Below are 17,975 nucleotides of genomic sequence, written 5' to 3' on the forward strand. Positions count from 1 at the left end.
GGGCCACCCAAGAGGCCAGCCAATCCCGATCTCCCATGCAAATAAGGTCCACAGGTGCCCAATCCGGGCCGTGTTTATTTCAGCGTCCAGGTCCTCACCCGGGTACTTGGGCCTTTGTAAAACCTCTGTTGAGTGGCGAAGACTTCTGGCGGGCGGAGAAACCAGAACCAATTAGGAGCGGAGGAGCGGAGCAGTGGAGGCGGGGTTGGGGGGCGGGACTAGAGGATTTGCGTCACGGATTGGCCCACTTTCCAAGTTGATAGCCTCTTTTAACACCTCGCCCCCCCCCCCCCCCCACACACACCTCCGGCCAATTTCCAAAGATCCCGGTCCCCTTGCAAAGTTCCGCCCCTTTCCCCACAAGCTCCTCCTTTTCAGCTTTAAACCAGACCCACTCCCAAAAAGAGGCGGCCCCACGGATAGCGAAGCCCCACCCACCACCGTCAAATCCCGCCCACTACCCAAATGGCCCCTCCTCCAGAACCGAAGGCTCCGCCTTCATACGATGCACCGCCCCTTAGAGTTCACCCCCCTCCTTCCCCCCCCCCCCCGGACTAACTGCGAGAACCCGGAGGGTGGGAGATAACGGTGTGTGTGGGGGGGTGTCTCCACTCCGCCCTGCTGGCCTGCTTCGTCCATCCGTCGGTCTGTCCACTCCCGTCCCCTTCCACCTTCTCCAATCCCCCCCCCACACTCTGGAGGGCGGGCGGGCAGGCGGGTGCGAGCGAGGGGTGTGCGCCGCTCTCTCGGCAGGGGGCGGGGGAGGCGGCCGCGCGGTGACGCGCGGGGCTGCTGCGGCTGCTCAGCCGGCGGATCATCACTCTCTGGCTGGGATGGACGCGGGGCGGGCGGGCCCTGGCGCGCGAGGCCAGGAGTCCGGGCCTCCCGGCTGCTGAGCGTTCCCCGAAGTCTACCCCTTACCTCCGCTTTCCCTCCTAGGATCTGTGCCGACCCCCGCCCCGGGGCTCCAGACTCGGCTCCCGCCCTCCTCTGACTCCCCGGACCTCCCCCTCCCTCCCGCCCTCGGGATCGACTAGATCCCTCCCCCTCCCTGAGGATTCCGGCTGGATCCCTGCCCCTGCACCGCGGATCCTGCGCTCCCGGGTTTTGGCCCTCTGGGGATTGCCGTGGACTCCTCCTCCCGTACCCGATCCCTTAGGATCCTCCGCCTGTACCGCCTTCTGGTCCCTCGAAGCCAGCCCACGGAGCCAGTGGATCCCCAATCCAGCCCTGTCCCGTTGCCTCCTCCTCCCTCCGCCGTCCCCACTGCGGGGTTCCCTGTTCTTGGGCTCCTCCTGACCCCATCCCCTACCTCTCCTTTCCCCGGGGATCGACTGGATCCCGGCCCCGCCCCCGGGGGCTGGGGCGATCTCCCTCCCCCGCCGGGTGAGGCGCTGCGGGCGGGGGCTGGGCCTGCGGGGCCGCGGGGGCTCAGAGGCCGCCGCCCCCCTCCCGAAGCCCGTCCGCCCCCTACTCAGAGCCCTGGATGGAAGCACCACGGCCCCAGGGCTGAGCCAGGTAGGAGCTAAGCCGGGCCGGGTGGAGGGGGCTGCGTGGCGGTCCATTGGGGTCTCCCTCTCCCCATCTCTCTCCCTGCGCCTGGTTTCCCCCAGCCTGCTCTGTCTGCGTGTCTCCGCCTAGGGATGCTCTCGCCGTGTCTCTGCGTCTCGGTCTCTTTGTCTCTGCCTCTCTCCAGCCCATGAATGATCCTTTGAATGGGCCCACAGACCCCGTGTGTTCCCATCTCCCCCTCCCCCTCCTTCTCCCCTTCCCGGCCAAGCCATTTTCCCCACTGCAGGAAGAAGGGGGGGGGGGCTATGGCCTAAGCCCCCGTCCCTCAACTCTCCCCGACCGGGGGAGTCAGGCCTGGGCAGGAATGGAGCGAATAAGGCAGAGGGATGGGGGGGGGGGGCAAGATGTGGCAGACAGAGATGAGGAGAGCAGCGGAGAGAAAATGGGGGAGACAGAAATAGGCAAAGAGAGAGAGAAATAGAAAGGGCTTGAGAGAGAAATTTGGGGAAGGGATTTGAAGGAGACAGAAAGATGAGAAACACCAAAGAGGGAGGTGTAGAAGAGAGAGATGAGAAAAGACTGAGGGGCGAGAGACTGAAGGCAAGAGCTGGAGCAAGCTGGAAGAGGCCGTGGAAAGATGCTCTGAGGGAGCGCTATGGAGAGGAGAGAGATGGGGGGGGGCTCCAGTGGGAGGGAAGAAGGGAGAGAAGCTGGCAGGGAGGAGGCCAGGGGCCCAAAGTACCTTAAGGGAGGGGGCTGACAGAGGCAGACCTTGTTCGCGGGAGGCGGAGGGGGCGGGTGGGGGAGGGGCGGCAAGGCCATGGAAGCAGAGTCCAGCCTGGCATAGGCAGAGGAGAACCTGGAGGAGCCAGCCCCAAGCCCCCTCCAGGTGATGGGGGAACAGGAGCTTAAGAGGACCTGAAGAAAGGGAGGGCATGACTGGGTGTGTGTGGTAAGGATTCCTGTGTCCTCATCTCTGGAATAAATTGACACCTGCAGAGAGCCAACCGCGGGCTGGTGCCTGGCTCTGAAAACCCCGCGTCAGCAAACAGCTCTGGCAGCTGTGGGGGGGACGGGGGGGTGCTTGCTGAGATGACCTGGGTGTCTGCCCCTTCAGTCCGATCTGTTCCCTTGTCCTGCTCCTGCTGCCCTGAGCACCCAGGCATCAAGGCAGCAACTGTGGGGGCTGGCAAGGGGAAGGGGAGGTGAATAGCTGGGATGGGATGAGAAGAAGCCAAGGTTTGTCCCCAGGGCATGGGTCAAAATGCCATGCATGGAAGAAGAGGTGTCTGGGGTTCAAGGCTGTTCAAGACTGTGGGAGGGGAGCCATTGGTGGGTGCTTCTGATTCCCCCTAAAGCCACCTCAGCACCCCTTCTCCCTAGCCAGAGGCCTGGTCACTAGGGCTAGGTTCTGACTGGCCAACAAGGGGCAAGAGGCAGCTCTTTTAGGGTTCTCTAGGCCCCTAGTCTCCAGCTCCCCTCAACATATATACTTCTCCCTCTATGCAAAGGCTGGGGGAAACTCTAGCATTCTGACTCATGCCTCTGCTCTCCTCCTCATGCCCTGAATGGACCCCATAACCAACCCAGCCCCTTCCCCTCTTCCTCCAGACCCCACCCCCACCCCCACTCCAGGGTTAAAGCTGCAGCCCGTTGCCGAGGTAGCATTGCGGGGCAGCATCCTGTCGCCCGGCAACCGGCTGCAGAATCAGGCATCTGTCCCTGGATTTGCCCCTCCAGCATCCCCTCCCTGTCTAGCCCCTGCCTCAAGGCACCTTAACTTCTGAGGGGAGAAATGGAGAGGGCCTGGGGTGCAGGGGTCTCCCCCACTACACAAATCCTGCTAGAATGAGATGTTGAAGGGAGGGTAAGGTGCTGGGCTTGTGCAGTCCCAAGAAAGACCCAAGTCTGGCCTGGGGTGGGAGTTCAGTGCCATGAAATTACAGCTCGGGAGTGATTAACACGTATAAACAAACTCACCACTTCCTGCTAATTAATGACTTGGTATTTTTATTTTCTCTTCCTTGTCTATCTCATCCCTTCCAGGGAGGTGGGAACTGGGACTTCTGAGTCCCTGAGGAGAACCTGCCTGGGAGGGATAAACAGCTGGAAGGGGAAGTACTGTACTGGGTCTGGGGAGCTGACCCTCCTTCCCCTCTGGCGGTCCTAGACATTTAACACATCTGGACCTCACCCCGGCCTCAGACTTTTCTATCTGGGTCCCTGCTGAGGGGAGGGGTGGCTGGAGTGGGGGGGGGGGGAGGTGCCAAGGGGCCTGAGGATGGAAGGAGGGGGGCGACTTGGTCTGAATTCCGAGCCACTAACCACCTGTCTCTTCTGTTTCCCCATTCTTGTCTGTCTGCCCCGTCCAACTTCCCTTCCCTTCTTGCACCTCTTCTCTGTATTTTTCTGTCCGTCCGTCTGTCTGTCCCTCCTCCCTGCAGGTCGGGCCTGCCTTCACCTTCTCCCACTTCCTTCCCCTTCCCCACCCCTCGCCCCCTCCATGGAGAGGAACAGACCCCTTCTCTGTCCCGTCTAACCCAGGTCCCTCCCCACCCCCCTCCTCCCTCCCTTTCCCCCACCCCCTCCTCCCTCCTGGGGCGAGGGGGGCCTCCCTCCCTCTCCCCCCCCTTCTCTCTCTCTCCGAGGGGGGGGGGTCCCGGGGAGAGGGAGGGGGGGGGTCCCCGATCAGCATGTGGCTCCTGGCGCTGTGTCTGGTGGGGCTGGCGGGGGCTCAGCGCGGGGGAGGGGGTCCCAGCGGCGGCGCCCCGGGCGGCCCGGGCCTGGGTCTCGGCAGCCTCGGGGAGGAGCGCTTCCCAGTGGTGAACACGGCCTACGGGCGAGTGCGCGGCGTGCGGCGCGAGCTCAACAACGAGATCCTGGGCCCGGTCGTGCAGTTCCTGGGCGTGCCCTACGCCACGCCCCCCCTGGGCGCCCGCCGCTTCCAGCCGCCCGAGGCCCCCGCCTCGTGGCCCGGCGTGCGCAACGCCACCACCCTGCCGCCCGCCTGCCCGCAGAACCTGCACGGGGCGCTGCCCGCCATCATGCTACCCGTGTGGTTCACCGACAACCTGGAGGCGGCCGCCACCTACGTGCAGAACCAGAGCGAGGACTGCCTGTACCTCAACCTCTACGTGCCCACCGAGGACGGTAAGGGCGCGGGCACCGGGCCGGGCCCCCGGTGGACACAGCCCACAGACGTCCATGCATACCCTCAGGCGCCGGCACGCCCCGGGCCGGGAGTTGGGCCTTCGCCGGGGCCGTGAGGGGCAGTGCGTCCCTGCGGGCTCTGCGTGCCCTCCCAGGGTGGTACGGGTCCCTGCCAGGCAGTCCCAGGAACGAATCCCACAGGCAGCCCAGAAGCTCTTTGTGCGCCCAGAGAGCCGATGGCGAGGGCAGCAGGCACTAGGCTGGGCCTACCCACCCCCTGCCCACAGAGGCACACACAGAGGGGACACTGAGGGCGATCAGGTGGTGGAGGCACCCATCATCAGCTGCCTAGACAGCCACTCTGGCTCTGCCGCATCTCCTGCGCCCAGGCCTGGGCTTGTCCCCAGCCACTACCCACTTGAGCTGCACCTCCACCTCAAGGACAGCAAAGACTCCTTCTCCCCAGGCCAGCATGGGCAGACGTCCTTCTGTCACATGCAGGGCCCCTCACCTGCACTGAGTGCCTCTTCCCCAGGATGCTCTGTCCCCTGATCCCTATACACTCCTGAAGGATCAGGGAAGCTCCTTGCCAAGGGCCCCTCCACTCACAGCACAGCCCGCCCATCCCCAGCAGAACGCCTTCCGCGGGGCTCTGAGCTGGCTCTTCTTGACAATGAACTCTCTAGTTCACTACAGCACTGCTCATAGTCGCCAGCAGCAGTTCCCCACCAGCCAGCCTTCAGCACATCGAGAACAACCAGAGTCAGTACCTTCCAGCAGCCCACGGCAGAGGGTAATCAGCAGGCCTGCAGCCACCCCGACAGACCATCCTCACAAAGAGCCCCCACGTTATCCTGCCTACTCCCCGTGTCACCACTCCAAAACACCCGACACACACAGAGACCATCCACTCTGATAACACCCGCCACAGGCCATTTTCCAACAACTTTACATATAGGCTTGGTACCCAGGAACCCCACTGTACACCCTACACACCCAACACCCGCACATCATGAACTCAAGTCCCACTACAAGACCAGGAATTTCAAATACTCAACACTCAGGTCATGTACCCAACCGACCGGCACACTGACCTTGTGCTCTAGAATCCCACGTATCAAAATTCCCAGCACTTTCACACAGCATGGACGCCAACACTTGTCTGGAATTGTGTACCCTGTCACCCATATAGACCTGTGCTCCCCAGTATCTCTGGGTATATAGATCATGGACCCTAGTAACACCCATACACAGACCTTTACCCCAGTAAACCTGCAGCTGGATCATGTGCTCCAACAGGCTACTCACACCACAGTCCCCTACGTTCTCAACACCTCTCAGACATCACTTACCCCAACTCCTGCCTAGAGGTCATCAGTATCATACCTCAGGCTGTGACAGCACAGGTGGCAACCCTACACCCTACTCACACATCAAGTACTCCAACACCTCGCTCCCTGCACCCAGAGGACATGCCAATCACAGAACACCTCATGCACCTCAACACCATCACTACCCTTCCCCGTATAAGCCACGCCCCCTAGCCACCCATACACACAATGCACAGAAGTTTCTACTCCAATCCTGTTCAGATTCCAAGCACTCTGATAGACCACTTACCCCAATACATTCCACACATCCTCCCCAATATCCCAACACCCTCTGCCTCAGAGCCGTCCACTCTACCTTCCCTTGCCCTCTCATGGACCACCTACTCCAGCGCCCTCCTACCAGTGAATCATTCACCCCAGTGCCTCCAATAGGCCACCCATCTCAATGCTCTCCACTCGTGGACTCTCCACCCACATCTTCAGGTAGAAAGCTGTCTCGCCTGCAACGCCCCACTCAGTGGGCTATTGGCTCGTCACCCCTCATGTGAAACATTCACCCAGCACTTCCCACTAATGGACTGTCCACCCCAACACCTCCACACAAATTTCCCACCCTGCCCCCACCCCACCCATGCCCACACCTTCTGTATTTTTAACCATCGCTTATTGCAGACCTGCTTGGGGCTTGACACATTCAGGTGATCTCACTGAATCTTCACACTAGCTCTGGGAGGAAGAGGTTGACTCAGGCACACACACACACACACTCATACACACTCACACACCCGCACACTTAATATTCTCACGCGCACATATGCCCTGCTGACTTCATCCCCATCCCCATCCCTATCCTGTCAGAGAAGAACAGGCCCTGATCCTAATGGGTCCCCTTGGGGCCATCACCACCATCTGGGAGAAGCCTCGCAGAGGCTGGCCTCAGCCTTACTGACCCATCCCTCCGCATGCTGGTCCCCAGGCTACTGAGGAGAAATTGATCAGCCTGGGGGAACCCCTCAGGCCTCTGGGTTCCAGCTCTCCCTTGACTAATCCCCCAATCTGAAAGAAGCCTAGAGCCAAACTCTGAGCCCAGTCTGGGGCCTTTCCTTGACAGGGGGCACACTTTGTGCCTCCCTGCACCTCCTGGCACCTTATGTGCCGGGCTGGCTCAGGGCACTGTGTTTCCTATTCCCTATTTGTGGACTGAACCCCCAACTGGGGAGGGGGGCTTTTGGCATTAGAGCAGGGGTTGGTGGGGGCCTGGCGCCCCTGGTGGGGAGTTTACCATTTGTGGGGGAGGAGAGCAGGCCTGGGTAAGGGATGAGGTTGGGGAGGGGGGTCAGAGGGAAGAGGTGGAGTGGAGGGCAAGACCTGATGACCCCTTTCCCTGCTTCACCCCACACTGGGGAGATGGGGTGAGAAGTCAGGCTTGTGAGTGCGGATGGAAGAGAAATGCTGGCTGGTGAGAGGCTGGGATGTGGGCAGGCATCCCTCGCTGACCACCCCCCCGCTGGCCAGTGGAGAGCTGACGGCTTCCAGGGGCTGTGAGCTGTGGGGACGGGCTGCCCCAGCCCCATCCTACCCTCTGCCCGCCAGATTGGTCCAGAGGGAAGCAGAGTCCTTTCTGCTGGGACCCCTCCTCTCTACAGCCTGGGGGAGCGGGCAGGTGCTTGGCTGGTCCTGAAGAGGGCCTGCGTGAGTGGTGGCGCCCCCTGCCCCGGGTGGGGCACAGCTGGCCTTGGGCTCCCAGGCTCCCTGGTTGGCTTCCCCTCCCCTCCCACCCACCCCACCTCTAACACCGTTTCATTTCCAGCAATTAGCAAACACTTGGACAAGCCAAATCCTTTCCAGCCAAATCAATATGTCTTCAGACAGGCCTCAGCCCACTCAGGCACCCCACCCCCCCAAAACCAGCCTTTTCTTTGGGGCATGACTTTTTCCGGGGAGGGGAACAAAATTTGGGTTGTAGAAACGTTTTTCTCTTTTCTTGGTTTCTTTTTCTTGCAAACAAATTTTGCTTTTTTTGGCTTATTTTTTCTGCCCCTCACCCTCCCCTTTTCTGCTTTCTCTCCTCCCCTCCCCATCCACCACCTCCCCTCGACCCCCATCTTTCCCCACAAAATTGTCCTTTTTTCTCTGTTTTGTGTTCCCGGTCTTAGGTCCGCTCACAAAAAAACGTGACGAGGCGACGCTCAATCCGCCAGACACAGGTAGATTTAAAAATCCCGCTGCTGCATGTGGTTGCTGATAAGAGGAAGTTCTCGGCCCTGCCCCTAACTAAATGCCCTCACAGCCCTCAAGGCCCCTCAGTCGTTTTCCCAACTAAAAACGAAAAAGAAAAGAAAAGAAAAATTTGTAATAATTGGAAAAAAGAATTATGAAAACTTCAAACGAAATTTGAACAATGTTGGACCCACTAGAAAACCGGCAAGAAAAGCTTAAACATGGCGAAAATAAAGTGCAAAAAGAAATTGGAATGTCAGAAAAAAAACAAAAACCAAAAACCACCAAAGAATTGGATAAAATGTTTAGCTTGACAGACATTTGGACTGTTTTGAAACTTGTGAAATATAACATTTGAAAAAACAATTTTAATTTGGAGCAAAATAACATTTGAAAAAAACAAATTTAAGTTGGCAAATTGATGACACAATTGAAACAGCAGAAACCTGCTACAGTTTCCAAAAAAAAGCCTGTCCGATGCAGAAAACGCACATTTGAAGCAAATTAAAGAATTTGGACATTTTTGAAAACAGGGCCCAATATCTTGAAGTTTCACCACAAAATTTTGAAAAAGTGCAAAGAACTTTTTTCTTTTTTTCTTTTTTTCCAAAAACGGATCTTTTTGGTTTCTTGTTTTTTTGGTTTTTTTTTTCTTTTCTTGTTGAATCTGCCCCGAGAGCTTCTTGTTTTTTGGTTGTTGTTTTTTCTTTCTTTCTTCTTTCTTGATCCTGTTTTTTGTTGTTGGTTTTGAATTCTTGTCGCCCCAGCCCCCCTTCCTGCTCCTTCCCTTTCTGACTCCCCCTCCCCCCTCGCTGGGAGTGGAGGTGCTGGGTGGGCAGGAGCGGGGAGGAGTGAGGACATTTAGGACAGGACCTCGGAGGGAAGGAGACCAGCCTGAACTGTTGGAAGACCACTGGAGGTTCAGGAACAAAGGGAAGAATAGGATTTGGGGAGGACACAGAGAGGGCACTGCCCACCTAGGAGCTCCTGGCCAAAGTCAGGTGGAAGGAGGTGTCAGAGAAGGTCCTAAGAGACAGGAGGCAGGAAGCTGTCTGGGGGGGTGGAGGGGAGTGTCTCAGTGACCTGTTGGTTGACCTTCTGCCAGGAGGGAAGTCTCTAGCGGGATGAGGGAGGCGGGCAGAGGCACTGGGGACCATCTGTGGAGGCCCAGGCCTGGATCTTATTTGCCGAGTGCCCAGGCTGGTCAGAGATTGCAGGTGTCAAGAAAGAGGAGGGCCTGGAGGCCAGGGGTGATGCCAGCACGGGCACTGTGGCTGCATCGTGGAGGAGCTGCAGGGGTAGGGACCCTGGCAAGCCCTCTCAGACTCCCACCCTCTTCCGGAATTAGTTACCCCTCAGTCCGGTCTGTAGTGCCTCAAGAGCCTTCTACATATGGGAGTGATCATGGGATCCTTTGGGGACATGGCAAGAGAGGGGTCCAGAACTCAGGACTTAGGCCAGTTTGGGGGGTCCGAGACTAGAGCTGCACCCTGGCTTCATTAAGCAGACTCTTTCCCACCCTGCAGCCTCCTGCCACAGTAATTAGGCTGGGGGTTGCCATGGTAACTGGGGAGGTGACCTAGAAAGGAATTAGGGCGGGGAGGAGACCAAGCCCCCAGGGACCCTAGGGCCTGGCACCCCCTCACCCACAGACCAGGCTACCATGTGGAGCTGAGGCCCAAGGCCTGAGTCGAAGGAAACGCCAGGACCCTCCCAGGATCTCTAGCTCTAGTGGCAGCCTTGGGAGCTCGCTCTTCTTAGGAGCAGGAAGGAGATTTGCTGTGTGTGTGTGGGGAGGGGTTCCCCTGGGTCCAGCAGATGCCCTGAGGAGGGCCAGCCCCCACCCCTGCCTCTGCTAGGCTTCTTGGAAGGTCTGCCAGGCATGTGGAGAAGTGCTGTGGGGCACACCGGCAGGAGGTGGGGAGGGATCTTCTGCCAGGGCTAGCTGGGGAGGGAGGGAGGGGAATCCGGTCTTGCCCCCCAGGGATGGGAGTGACATGTCCCCTGAGCTCCGGGCTGGAACTCGGCAGGCCTGGGAGCTGGGCGGTGCTGCTTCTGGTCTGACTGTGTCCTTGTCCCCCATCTCCCGGCCCACCCACCCGCCCCCTCCCCACGCAGATATCCGGGACTCCGGGAAGAAGCCGGTGATGCTGTTTCTGCATGGCGGCTCCTACATGGAGGGCACCGGGAACATGTTCGATGGCTCTGTCCTGGCCGCCTACGGCAACGTCATTGTAGCCACACTCAACTACCGGCTTGGGGTGCTCGGTGAGGGTGGGCAGCCAACTCTAGGGACTGGAGTCTGGGAGGAGGGCCTGCCGGCAGGGTTCCTCTAAACCCAGCAGAAGCAGAATGGCTTCTGGGCTGGACTGAGCTGCCCAGAAAGAGGGCAAGGGTGCTGTGACACCCCCAGGAAGCCCCCTTTCTTCCTCTACCCCCAGGTTTTCTCAGCACTGGGGACCAGGCTGCAAAAGGCAACTATGGGCTCCTGGACCAGATCCAGGCCCTGCGGTGGCTCAGTGAGAACATTGCCCACTTTGGGGGCGACCCCGAGCGCATCACCATCTTCGGATCTGGGGCAGGGGCCTCCTGTGTCAACCTTCTGATCCTCTCCCACCATTCAGAAGGTACCAGCCACCTCCTCAGCCTGTCCCTCCTGTCCCCTTTCCCACACCCCCGACCCCACCAGGTCCCCCTTCTCCTCCCTCAGGCTGATACAGCCCAGCCTAAAGCCTGCCTGTCCCACCAGGGCTGTTCCAGAAGGCCATCGCCCAGAGTGGCACTGCCATTTCTAGCTGGTCTGTCAACTACCAGCCGCTCAAGTACACGCGGCTGCTGGCGGCCAAGGTGGGCTGTGACCGGGAGGACAGCGCCGAGGCCGTGGAGTGTCTGCGCCGGAAGCCTTCTCGGGAGCTGGTGGACCAGGACGTGCAGCCCGCCCGGTATGGGGGTGGGAGAGGGCCAGGTCCAGGCCTCCATTCTCCTTGCTGGTTCCAAGGAGGTTGAGGGTGAGAGGTGCCCGCAGGCCACAGGCATGCCATTTAGCCAGGAGAGGTGGGCTTCAAGCCCCTCCTGGGGCCCTGCCTTCTCCCAGAAGCCTTCCCTAAGCGGAGGTGCCTAAACAGAGCCAGTGTGCACGAAGCTCCGTGAAGTGCTTGAGGGAGGACTTCCCGTGCGGCCAAGTACCCTGAAGGGCTCAGAAGGTTTTAACTAGGGGAGAGGGGTCTTCCGAGCAGAGGACTCAGCAGGCTGTGAGCTGAGAGCAGGCCGGTGAACAGGTGATGCGACCTTGACCCCTTCTCCCCAGCTACCATATCGCCTTTGGGCCCGTGGTGGACGGTGACGTAGTCCCCGATGACCCTGAGATCCTCATGCAGCAGGGAGAATTCCTCAACTACGACATGCTCATCGGTGTCAACCAGGGAGAGGGCCTCAAGTTCGTGGAGGACTCAGCAGAGAGCGAGGACGGCGTGTCCGCCAGCGCCTTCGACTTCACCGTCTCCAACTTTGTGGACAACCTGTATGGCTACCCAGAGGGCAAGGATGTGCTGCGGGAGACCATCAAGTTTATGTACACGGACTGGGCCGACAGGGACAATGGCGAGATGCGGCGCAAGACCCTGCTGGCGCTCTTTACCGACCACCAGTGGGTGGCACCGGCTGTGGCCACCGCCAAGTTGCACGCTGACTACCAGTCCCCTGTCTACTTTTACACCTTCTACCACCACTGCCAGGCTGAGGGCCGGCCCGAGTGGGCAGATGCAGCGCACGGGGACGAGCTACCCTACGTCTTTGGTGTGCCCATGGTGGGCGCCACCGACCTCTTCCCCTGCAACTTCTCCAAGAATGATGTCATGCTCAGTGCCGTGGTCATGACCTACTGGACCAACTTCGCCAAGACTGGGTGAGGGCCAGAGGGGCTGGGTTGGGCATCCCTGCAGGTCAGGGCACACACCCCCTCCATCCTCAGCCCCTTCTCTCCCTCTCCTTCACACGGCCATCATTCCTCCATCAAGGCACTCTTGCCTTCTCGACTCAGACACCTGCCGGACAGCTCCTCTGTGTGTGTTGGAGATTCAGAAGAGTTGGACAGAGAGGTCCCTGTCTTTTCTGGGGGGCGGGCTCACTTGGTGCCTTTGGCTCCGTGTCTGTCTCTCCTTCCCTCCCTTGCCCACCCAGCTCTCTCCTTCTTCTCCCAGAGCTCGGCCCTCTGTCTGAGTGCTCCCATCTGTGTATCTGAGTGTGTGTGAGGGTTTGTGTCTGTCTGTCTATTGCTGTCTCTGCCTCTCTCTCTTGAAATCCATTGATATCTCTGCTTGCTTTGATCTGGTTACCCTGTACTCGCTAGTTTCCCCCTGGCTGTCTCTCATGTCCTTTTGTGTCTCTGTTTCCATATGTCTCTATCTCATTCAGTCTCAGACTCTGCCTCTGTCACTGGTGGTCTGTCTCTGCCCTCTCTGACCCTCTGTCCTCATCTCAGACTGTCTCTGGCAGTCTGGCTTCATCCCTATTTGTCTGTCTGTCCGTCCGTCTCTGGCAATTTCCCTGTCTCTTTGTATCCGTCTCTGTCTCTCTTCCCGTCTCCCCAGCTCTCTGCATCTCTGTCCAGCTCTCTCCCCATTCCTCCCATTGCATCTCTGTCCGTCTCTCTCCCCATTCCTCCCATAGCACGCCCCCACCCCCGCCTTTCATGGGAGCCTCACCCTTACTCCTCCTTTCCCTGCCCCCCTGTGTCCACAGCGACCCCAACCAGCCGGTGCCACAGGACACCAAGTTCATCCACACCAAGCCCAACCGCTTCGAGGAGGTGGTGTGGAGCAAGTTCAACAGCAAGGAGAAGCAGTACCTGCACATCGGCTTGAAGCCGCGCGTGCGCGACAACTACCGCGCCAACAAGGTGGCCTTCTGGCTGGAGCTCGTGCCGCACCTGCACAACCTGCACACGGAGCTCTTCACCACCACCACGCGCCTCCCTCCCTACGCCACGCGCTGGCCGCCGCGCCCGCCCCCTGGTGCCCCAGGCACTCGCCGCCCGCCGCCTCCGGCCACCCTGCCGCCCGAGCCCGAGCCCGAGCCGGGCCCCCGGGCCTACGACCGCTTCCCCGGGGACTCCCGAGACTACTCCACGGAGCTCAGCGTCACCGTGGCCGTGGGCGCCTCCCTCCTCTTCCTCAACATCCTCGCCTTCGCCGCCCTCTACTACAAGCGGGACCGGCGGCAAGAGCTGCGGTGCAGGCGGCTCAGCCCCCCCGGCGGCTCAGGCTCTGGCGTGCCCGGTGGGGGCCCCCTGCTCCCTGCGGCCGGCCGTGAGCTGCCACCCGAGGAGGAGCTGGTGTCGCTGCAGCTGAAGCGGGGTGGGGGTGTCGGGGCGGACCCTGCGGAGGCCCTGCGCCCCGCCTGCCCGCCTGACTACACCCTGGCCCTGCGCCGGGCGCCGGACGATGTGCCTCTCTTGGCCCCCGGGGCCCTGACCCTGCTGCCCAGCGGCCTGGGGCCACCCCCTCCCCCGCCGCCCCCCTCCCTCCATCCCTTTGGGCCCTTCCCCCCGCCTCCCCCCACCGTTACCAGCCACAACAACACACTCCCCCATCCCCACTCCACCACTCGGGTATAGGGGGCAGCTCGGGGAGGCCCCCCTCCCCGGCCCTCCCGGCCCGCTCAGGAGGCAGGGAGGAGGACTTGGCGACAGGCTTTTGTCGTGTGGAGCTGTCACACGTCGAGGAGCTTTAGGCGGACATGGGTTTCCTCGCCGGGATGTGCGCGCTTCTCCCGCGCGGAGTGGCCCGTTCTCTTCTCCGGACCTGGGCCTTTGAACAACTGGGGGGTTGTTTTTTCCCCTCCGTCGTCTGGACACCCGTCTTCGATGTGTGGAGACGTGGAAGTATTTTCCCACGTGGAGGTGTGCTTTCTCACGAGGGGGTGTGTTTTCCCATGTGCAGGGTGAGGTTTTTTTGCCGCCCTGGACACATGTCGGCTCCCTCAAAGAATTTCTGCGGGGATTTGTGCCCCAGAATCCTGTTCCCTCATGCCTTCTCCCACCTCCTCCCTCCTCCCACCCCCTGGAGACCCTGGAAGTGGTGTGTTCACAAACAGCGACCCTTGGCCACCGGACGACGCAGGGTGGTGCCTGGGAAGTAGCGAGGAAATCACAGCCCCCCTGCCCTGCCCCCAGCCCTCCCGCCCCGGCGAAGCATGTGTACCCCCCGTGGCACAAGTGTGGTGAAACACGGTCTCCCCGGGCAGGCCTCGCCTTCCACAGATGACAGACACACATTCCCTGCCGCGGGGAAGGGAGGAGATCCTGCATCCCTGTGCTGCCTGGGAACTTGTCTTCCCCTGGGTCCAGGATGCATTTCTGAGTGGAAACATGTTCTTGCATGTGGATGTATGTTTTCCCATGCAGACGGCCCCTTTCTCTCCAGCACGTCCCTGCATCTTAGGGCCTCAGGCCCAGCACTTAACTTCTCACACAGCCGGTGTGAAAGGACTTCAAACTGACAGAAGCTGAGGGGGAGGGACAAACCCTGAGGAGATGAGCAGACCCTAAGCTCTGCCCTTCCTTCCCCTCGAGTTCGGGGGGTGGGGGGCTGCGTGGCACCTGCCACCTGCCACCCACAGAGGCCGTGCATGTTTGACCACAGCCCTCACCGCGGTCTGAGGGCAGCCCTTCTTCCCTCCGTCCTCAGACCGTCGCTCATCCGTGCCAAACGGGTGAGGTGGGTTTGAGGGGCGAAGACCCCCCGAAACGTGCCAAGGATTCCTCAGTCCTGGGCCAGGGCAGGTAGGATACAGAAGAGGGGGAGGTGGCAGCTAAAGGGGTCCCACCTGTGTCCCTCTTCTCACCATGTCTCATCCCTCCCTCTCTGCCCCTGTTTTCCCTCCCCCCTTCACTGTCCCCCTCTGAAGCCATCCCTTCCTGGTCTCAAACCAGCTTCTCCCCTCAGCTGCCCACCCCCTCCTTTGACCTGCCCCCTCGTCCCTGGGCCACCAGGGCTGAAGGAAAGGAGCAGTGGAGGGGGGAGGGGAGGAGAGCAGGGGAGAAAGACTTTCCCGGACAGGTTGGGGGAGAGAACGGGGTCAGCTGTACTGAGGAACAGATGGAGGGGGCAGTGGGGGACGGCGCTGGGGCAGACACCAGCAGGAAGAATTTGATTTGAAGGGATGTGTGTAAGGTGACTGCCCAAAGAGAAACGGTTTGGGCCTCTGGGGAAAGGAACAATGTCGGGAAGGGTTTCAAGGGACACCAGACGAGAAGGAGCCAATCCTTGTCTGCTGGCATTTTGTGGGTTCATTAGTGCCAAATTTGAACGGGGGGTGGAGTGCTGTCTTCCACTGACACCCAAATCCAGAATCCCTGGTCTTGGCTCCCCAGAACTTTGCCTCCTGACTGTCCCTTCTGCCCCCACCTCCACCCATGGAAACTTAGTTCTTTTCCCACCCCTTCCCCTGCCTGGTCTAGCTCCTTTCCGAACAGCCCTGCCCTCTAAATGCTAGGGACCTGGGCCCTGAACCCTGTAGACAGATGCCCCCCAAACTGGGGCATGGGAGGGGGGCTGGGGGACCCCATGATTCAGCCACGGACTCCAATGCCCAGCCCCTGTCCCCAGAACAACTCCTTGACAATCCCATGTCCCCACCCCAACCCTTCGCGGCTCTGTACACATTTTTAAACCTGGCAAAAGATGAAGAGAATATTGTAAATATAAAAGTTTAACTGTTGGTTTTGCCTGCTGTTATGTTGGGAGGTAGGGGTGGGGCTCTAAAGAAACAAACCTTGGAGAAGTGGCTCTGCCAGTGAGGGAGGAGGAGGGGGTCCGAGCCCACAGCCCTTTCCAGTGAACAGCTCTGAGGTCAGAGAGAAAGGGGGACTGGGTGCTGGGGTGAGGTGGTCATTGGTAATGGGGTTGTTTGGGGAGTTAAGATCAGGACCAGTGTCTGTGCAGAGGTCAGAGCCTGGCGTAGAGGACCAGGCAGGGGCTGATGGGGACAGACACCGAACAGGCCAGAGGGCCTATGGGCTGGTGCAGGTGGCTGGCTACAGGAGAGACACGCAAGGTGAAGGGTTTGGCCTCTGCTAAGCCCTGGCCCAGGCTGGAGGGTCAAACACAGGCCCAGGACTCTCCCTCTTGGCACATTGTGAGGGAGAGCCCCACATCATTGTGACCCGCTTACCCCCAGGAGCCTCTGGGACAGGAAGGCGGCCGGTGGCACTGTGGGCACAGTGGGCTGGGGGCCTAGGGGCTCCGGTGGCCCTAGGGACTCCCATGGCCATGGCTGAGCGGCCCCAGCCCCGGTGGGCCTCGTGTCACAGCCCCAGCACCAACAACTGCCAGGACCTGGGCAACTCCATCCTGTTGCTACTGGGCCTCATCATCTGCGTTCACATTGGCATCAATACGGTGACACTGGTCAGGGTGGGGCCGGGTGGGAGGGTGCTGGCAGGATGGCTGGGGGGCAGGCCGGGTGGCTGGGGCCTGCCTGGGGTCACTGTGTCCTCCCCCACCTAGGTCTGGCGCAGACTCCGTGGCTTCTTACACCACGTGTTTCGTGTTATTTGTGAGAAAGGTAAGTGGAGGATGGGGAGGTTGGGGAATAGGAAAGGCAGAAACCAGGTGTTCTAGCCCTGACCCTAAGCGGGCCCCTTCCCCTCCCGCTCTCCCCGCTCAGACACCATAACTATGCAGCTTCTCTTCCTGCACCCTGCCTCTCCATCCCTGGAGGAGCCAGGCTCCCCACCAGCCTCTCACCTGTCCCCGATCCACAGAAGCTTCTAAGTTATGCTCACCTGGGAAGCAGACCCAGCCCCCGAAGCAGAGCGCCCCTGCCTTCCGCCTTCGGTGCACCATGGACCCTGTGAAAATGACTGTGTCCCCCCCACCCACTCGCCGCCGTCGCCGTCGAGGCTCTTCAGCATGCCGCGCCCACTGCCCTATAGCCTGGGCCCCTGACACTGACAGCGATGACGAGAAGCCCCCGCGTCAGCAGACAACAATCTGCTCCCACAACTGGGATTGCCCCAGGGACTGGGAAGGCCTTCAGTCCACCCAGGGGTTCTGGACTCCCTGGGCCCAGGATGCTGTGGAGCCGCCTACCCAGACCATCCGCTTCCAGCAAACTGTAGAGGGAAGGCCGCTCAAAAGAGAGATGCAGTCAGAGCTGGGCCTAGAGGCCTACGTGTACCCTGTGAACCCCCCGCCCCACAGCCCTCAGGCCCTGAGCCACAAGAACAGTGGAGGGGGGCCCCAGGCAGAACAGGAGCAGTGCTCGCCAGCCCAGCCACCCATCCTGGGCCCGGCCCACGTCCCAGACATCCCCCGGCGCCACTCCTCAGGGCGTGTAGCCTATAATGCCAGAGACGTGAGGCGGCGGCTGCGGGAGCTGACCAGGGAGTTGGAGGCCCTGTCCCACTGTTACCCCCCGGTCTCTGGATCCAGCACGGCTGAGGGGACGGGAAAGGCCTGGGTATACCGTTCCCTGACAGAGAGGTGACTGGGAGAAGAATAAAAAGAAGAGAGGAGGTGGTTTGTGGTGGTGTGGGGGGTGCCAGGGCCCACACAGCACCCAGAAGCCTGGTTGCTAAGGAAATGATCTCCCTGGCAACAGGGCCTAGAGAGCCCTGAGGACCCTCATCAACCTCTTGGCCTCACCAGGCCCTGTCCTCAGCCCTTTCCCAGGCCCTTCTTGGTTCTAAGGCTCCCACCTGCCTCTACTCTGTTCTTTAGTGCCCAGGGAAGCCCCCCAAATCCCATTCCAGATCCCCAG

General features: G+C 60.4%; 2 protein-coding genes across 4 annotated transcripts; both read left to right on the forward strand.

Annotated features, from left to right (window-relative positions):
- The first annotated feature begins 573 nt into the window (after positions 1-573).
- On the forward strand, positions 574-15,262 carry NLGN2 (neuroligin 2). Of its 3 annotated transcripts, XM_068530868.1 has the most exons (9): positions 574-645; positions 940-1,518; positions 3,957-4,662; positions 8,150-8,200; positions 10,332-10,481; positions 10,655-10,840; positions 10,963-11,155; positions 11,521-12,117; positions 12,954-15,262. In XM_068530868.1, the coding sequence occupies exons 3-9, from the start codon at positions 4,206-4,208 to the stop codon at positions 13,825-13,827; spliced, it is 2,508 nt and encodes an 835-aa protein (XP_068386969.1). In that variant the 5' UTR covers positions 574-645; positions 940-1,518; positions 3,957-4,205; the 3' UTR covers positions 13,828-15,262. The 3 variants fall into 3 exon arrangements, with proteins under 3 accessions (XP_068386969.1, XP_068386968.1, XP_068386970.1); XM_068530867.1 differs by lacking the exon at positions 574-645 and having other exon boundaries at positions 818-1,518; XM_068530869.1 differs by lacking the exons at positions 574-645; positions 8,150-8,200 and having other exon boundaries at positions 818-1,518.
- Positions 15,263-16,477: 1,215 nt separating this feature from the next.
- SPEM1 (spermatid maturation 1) lies at positions 16,478-17,702 on the forward strand. Its single transcript, XM_068531818.1, has 3 exons — positions 16,478-16,621; positions 16,721-16,778; positions 16,978-17,702. The coding sequence occupies exons 1-3, from the start codon at positions 16,478-16,480 to the stop codon at positions 17,700-17,702; spliced, it is 927 nt and encodes a 308-aa protein (XP_068387919.1).
- Positions 17,703-17,975: the final 273 nt, after the last annotated feature.

The sequence above is a fragment of the Eschrichtius robustus genome, chromosome 20 (assembly GCF_028021215.1).
Source record: "Eschrichtius robustus isolate mEscRob2 chromosome 20, mEscRob2.pri, whole genome shotgun sequence".
NCBI lineage: Eukaryota > Metazoa > Chordata > Mammalia > Artiodactyla > Eschrichtiidae > Eschrichtius > Eschrichtius robustus.

Bases quoted from the DNA above. Each gene is read 5' to 3' on its own strand.
- SPEM1 (XM_068531818.1), top strand. From the start codon at position 16,478: ATGGCCATGGCTGAGCGGCCCCAGCCCCGGTGGGCCTCGTGTCACAGC. The intron at 16,622-16,720 runs GTCAGGGTGGGG...TCCCCCACCTAG, and splicing joins GCATCAATACGGTGACACTG to GTCTGGCGCAGACTCCGTGG. The intron at 16,779-16,977 runs GTAAGTGGAGGA...CCCGATCCACAG, and splicing joins TCGTGTTATTTGTGAGAAAG to AAGCTTCTAAGTTATGCTCA.
- NLGN2 (XM_068530868.1), top strand. From the start codon at position 4,206: ATGTGGCTCCTGGCGCTGTGTCTGGTGGGGCTGGCGGGGGCTCAGCGC. The intron at 4,663-8,149 runs GTAAGGGCGCGG...TCCCGGTCTTAG, and splicing joins CTACGTGCCCACCGAGGACG to GTCCGCTCACAAAAAAACGT. The intron at 8,201-10,331 runs GTAGATTTAAAA...CTCCCCACGCAG, and splicing joins GCTCAATCCGCCAGACACAG to ATATCCGGGACTCCGGGAAG.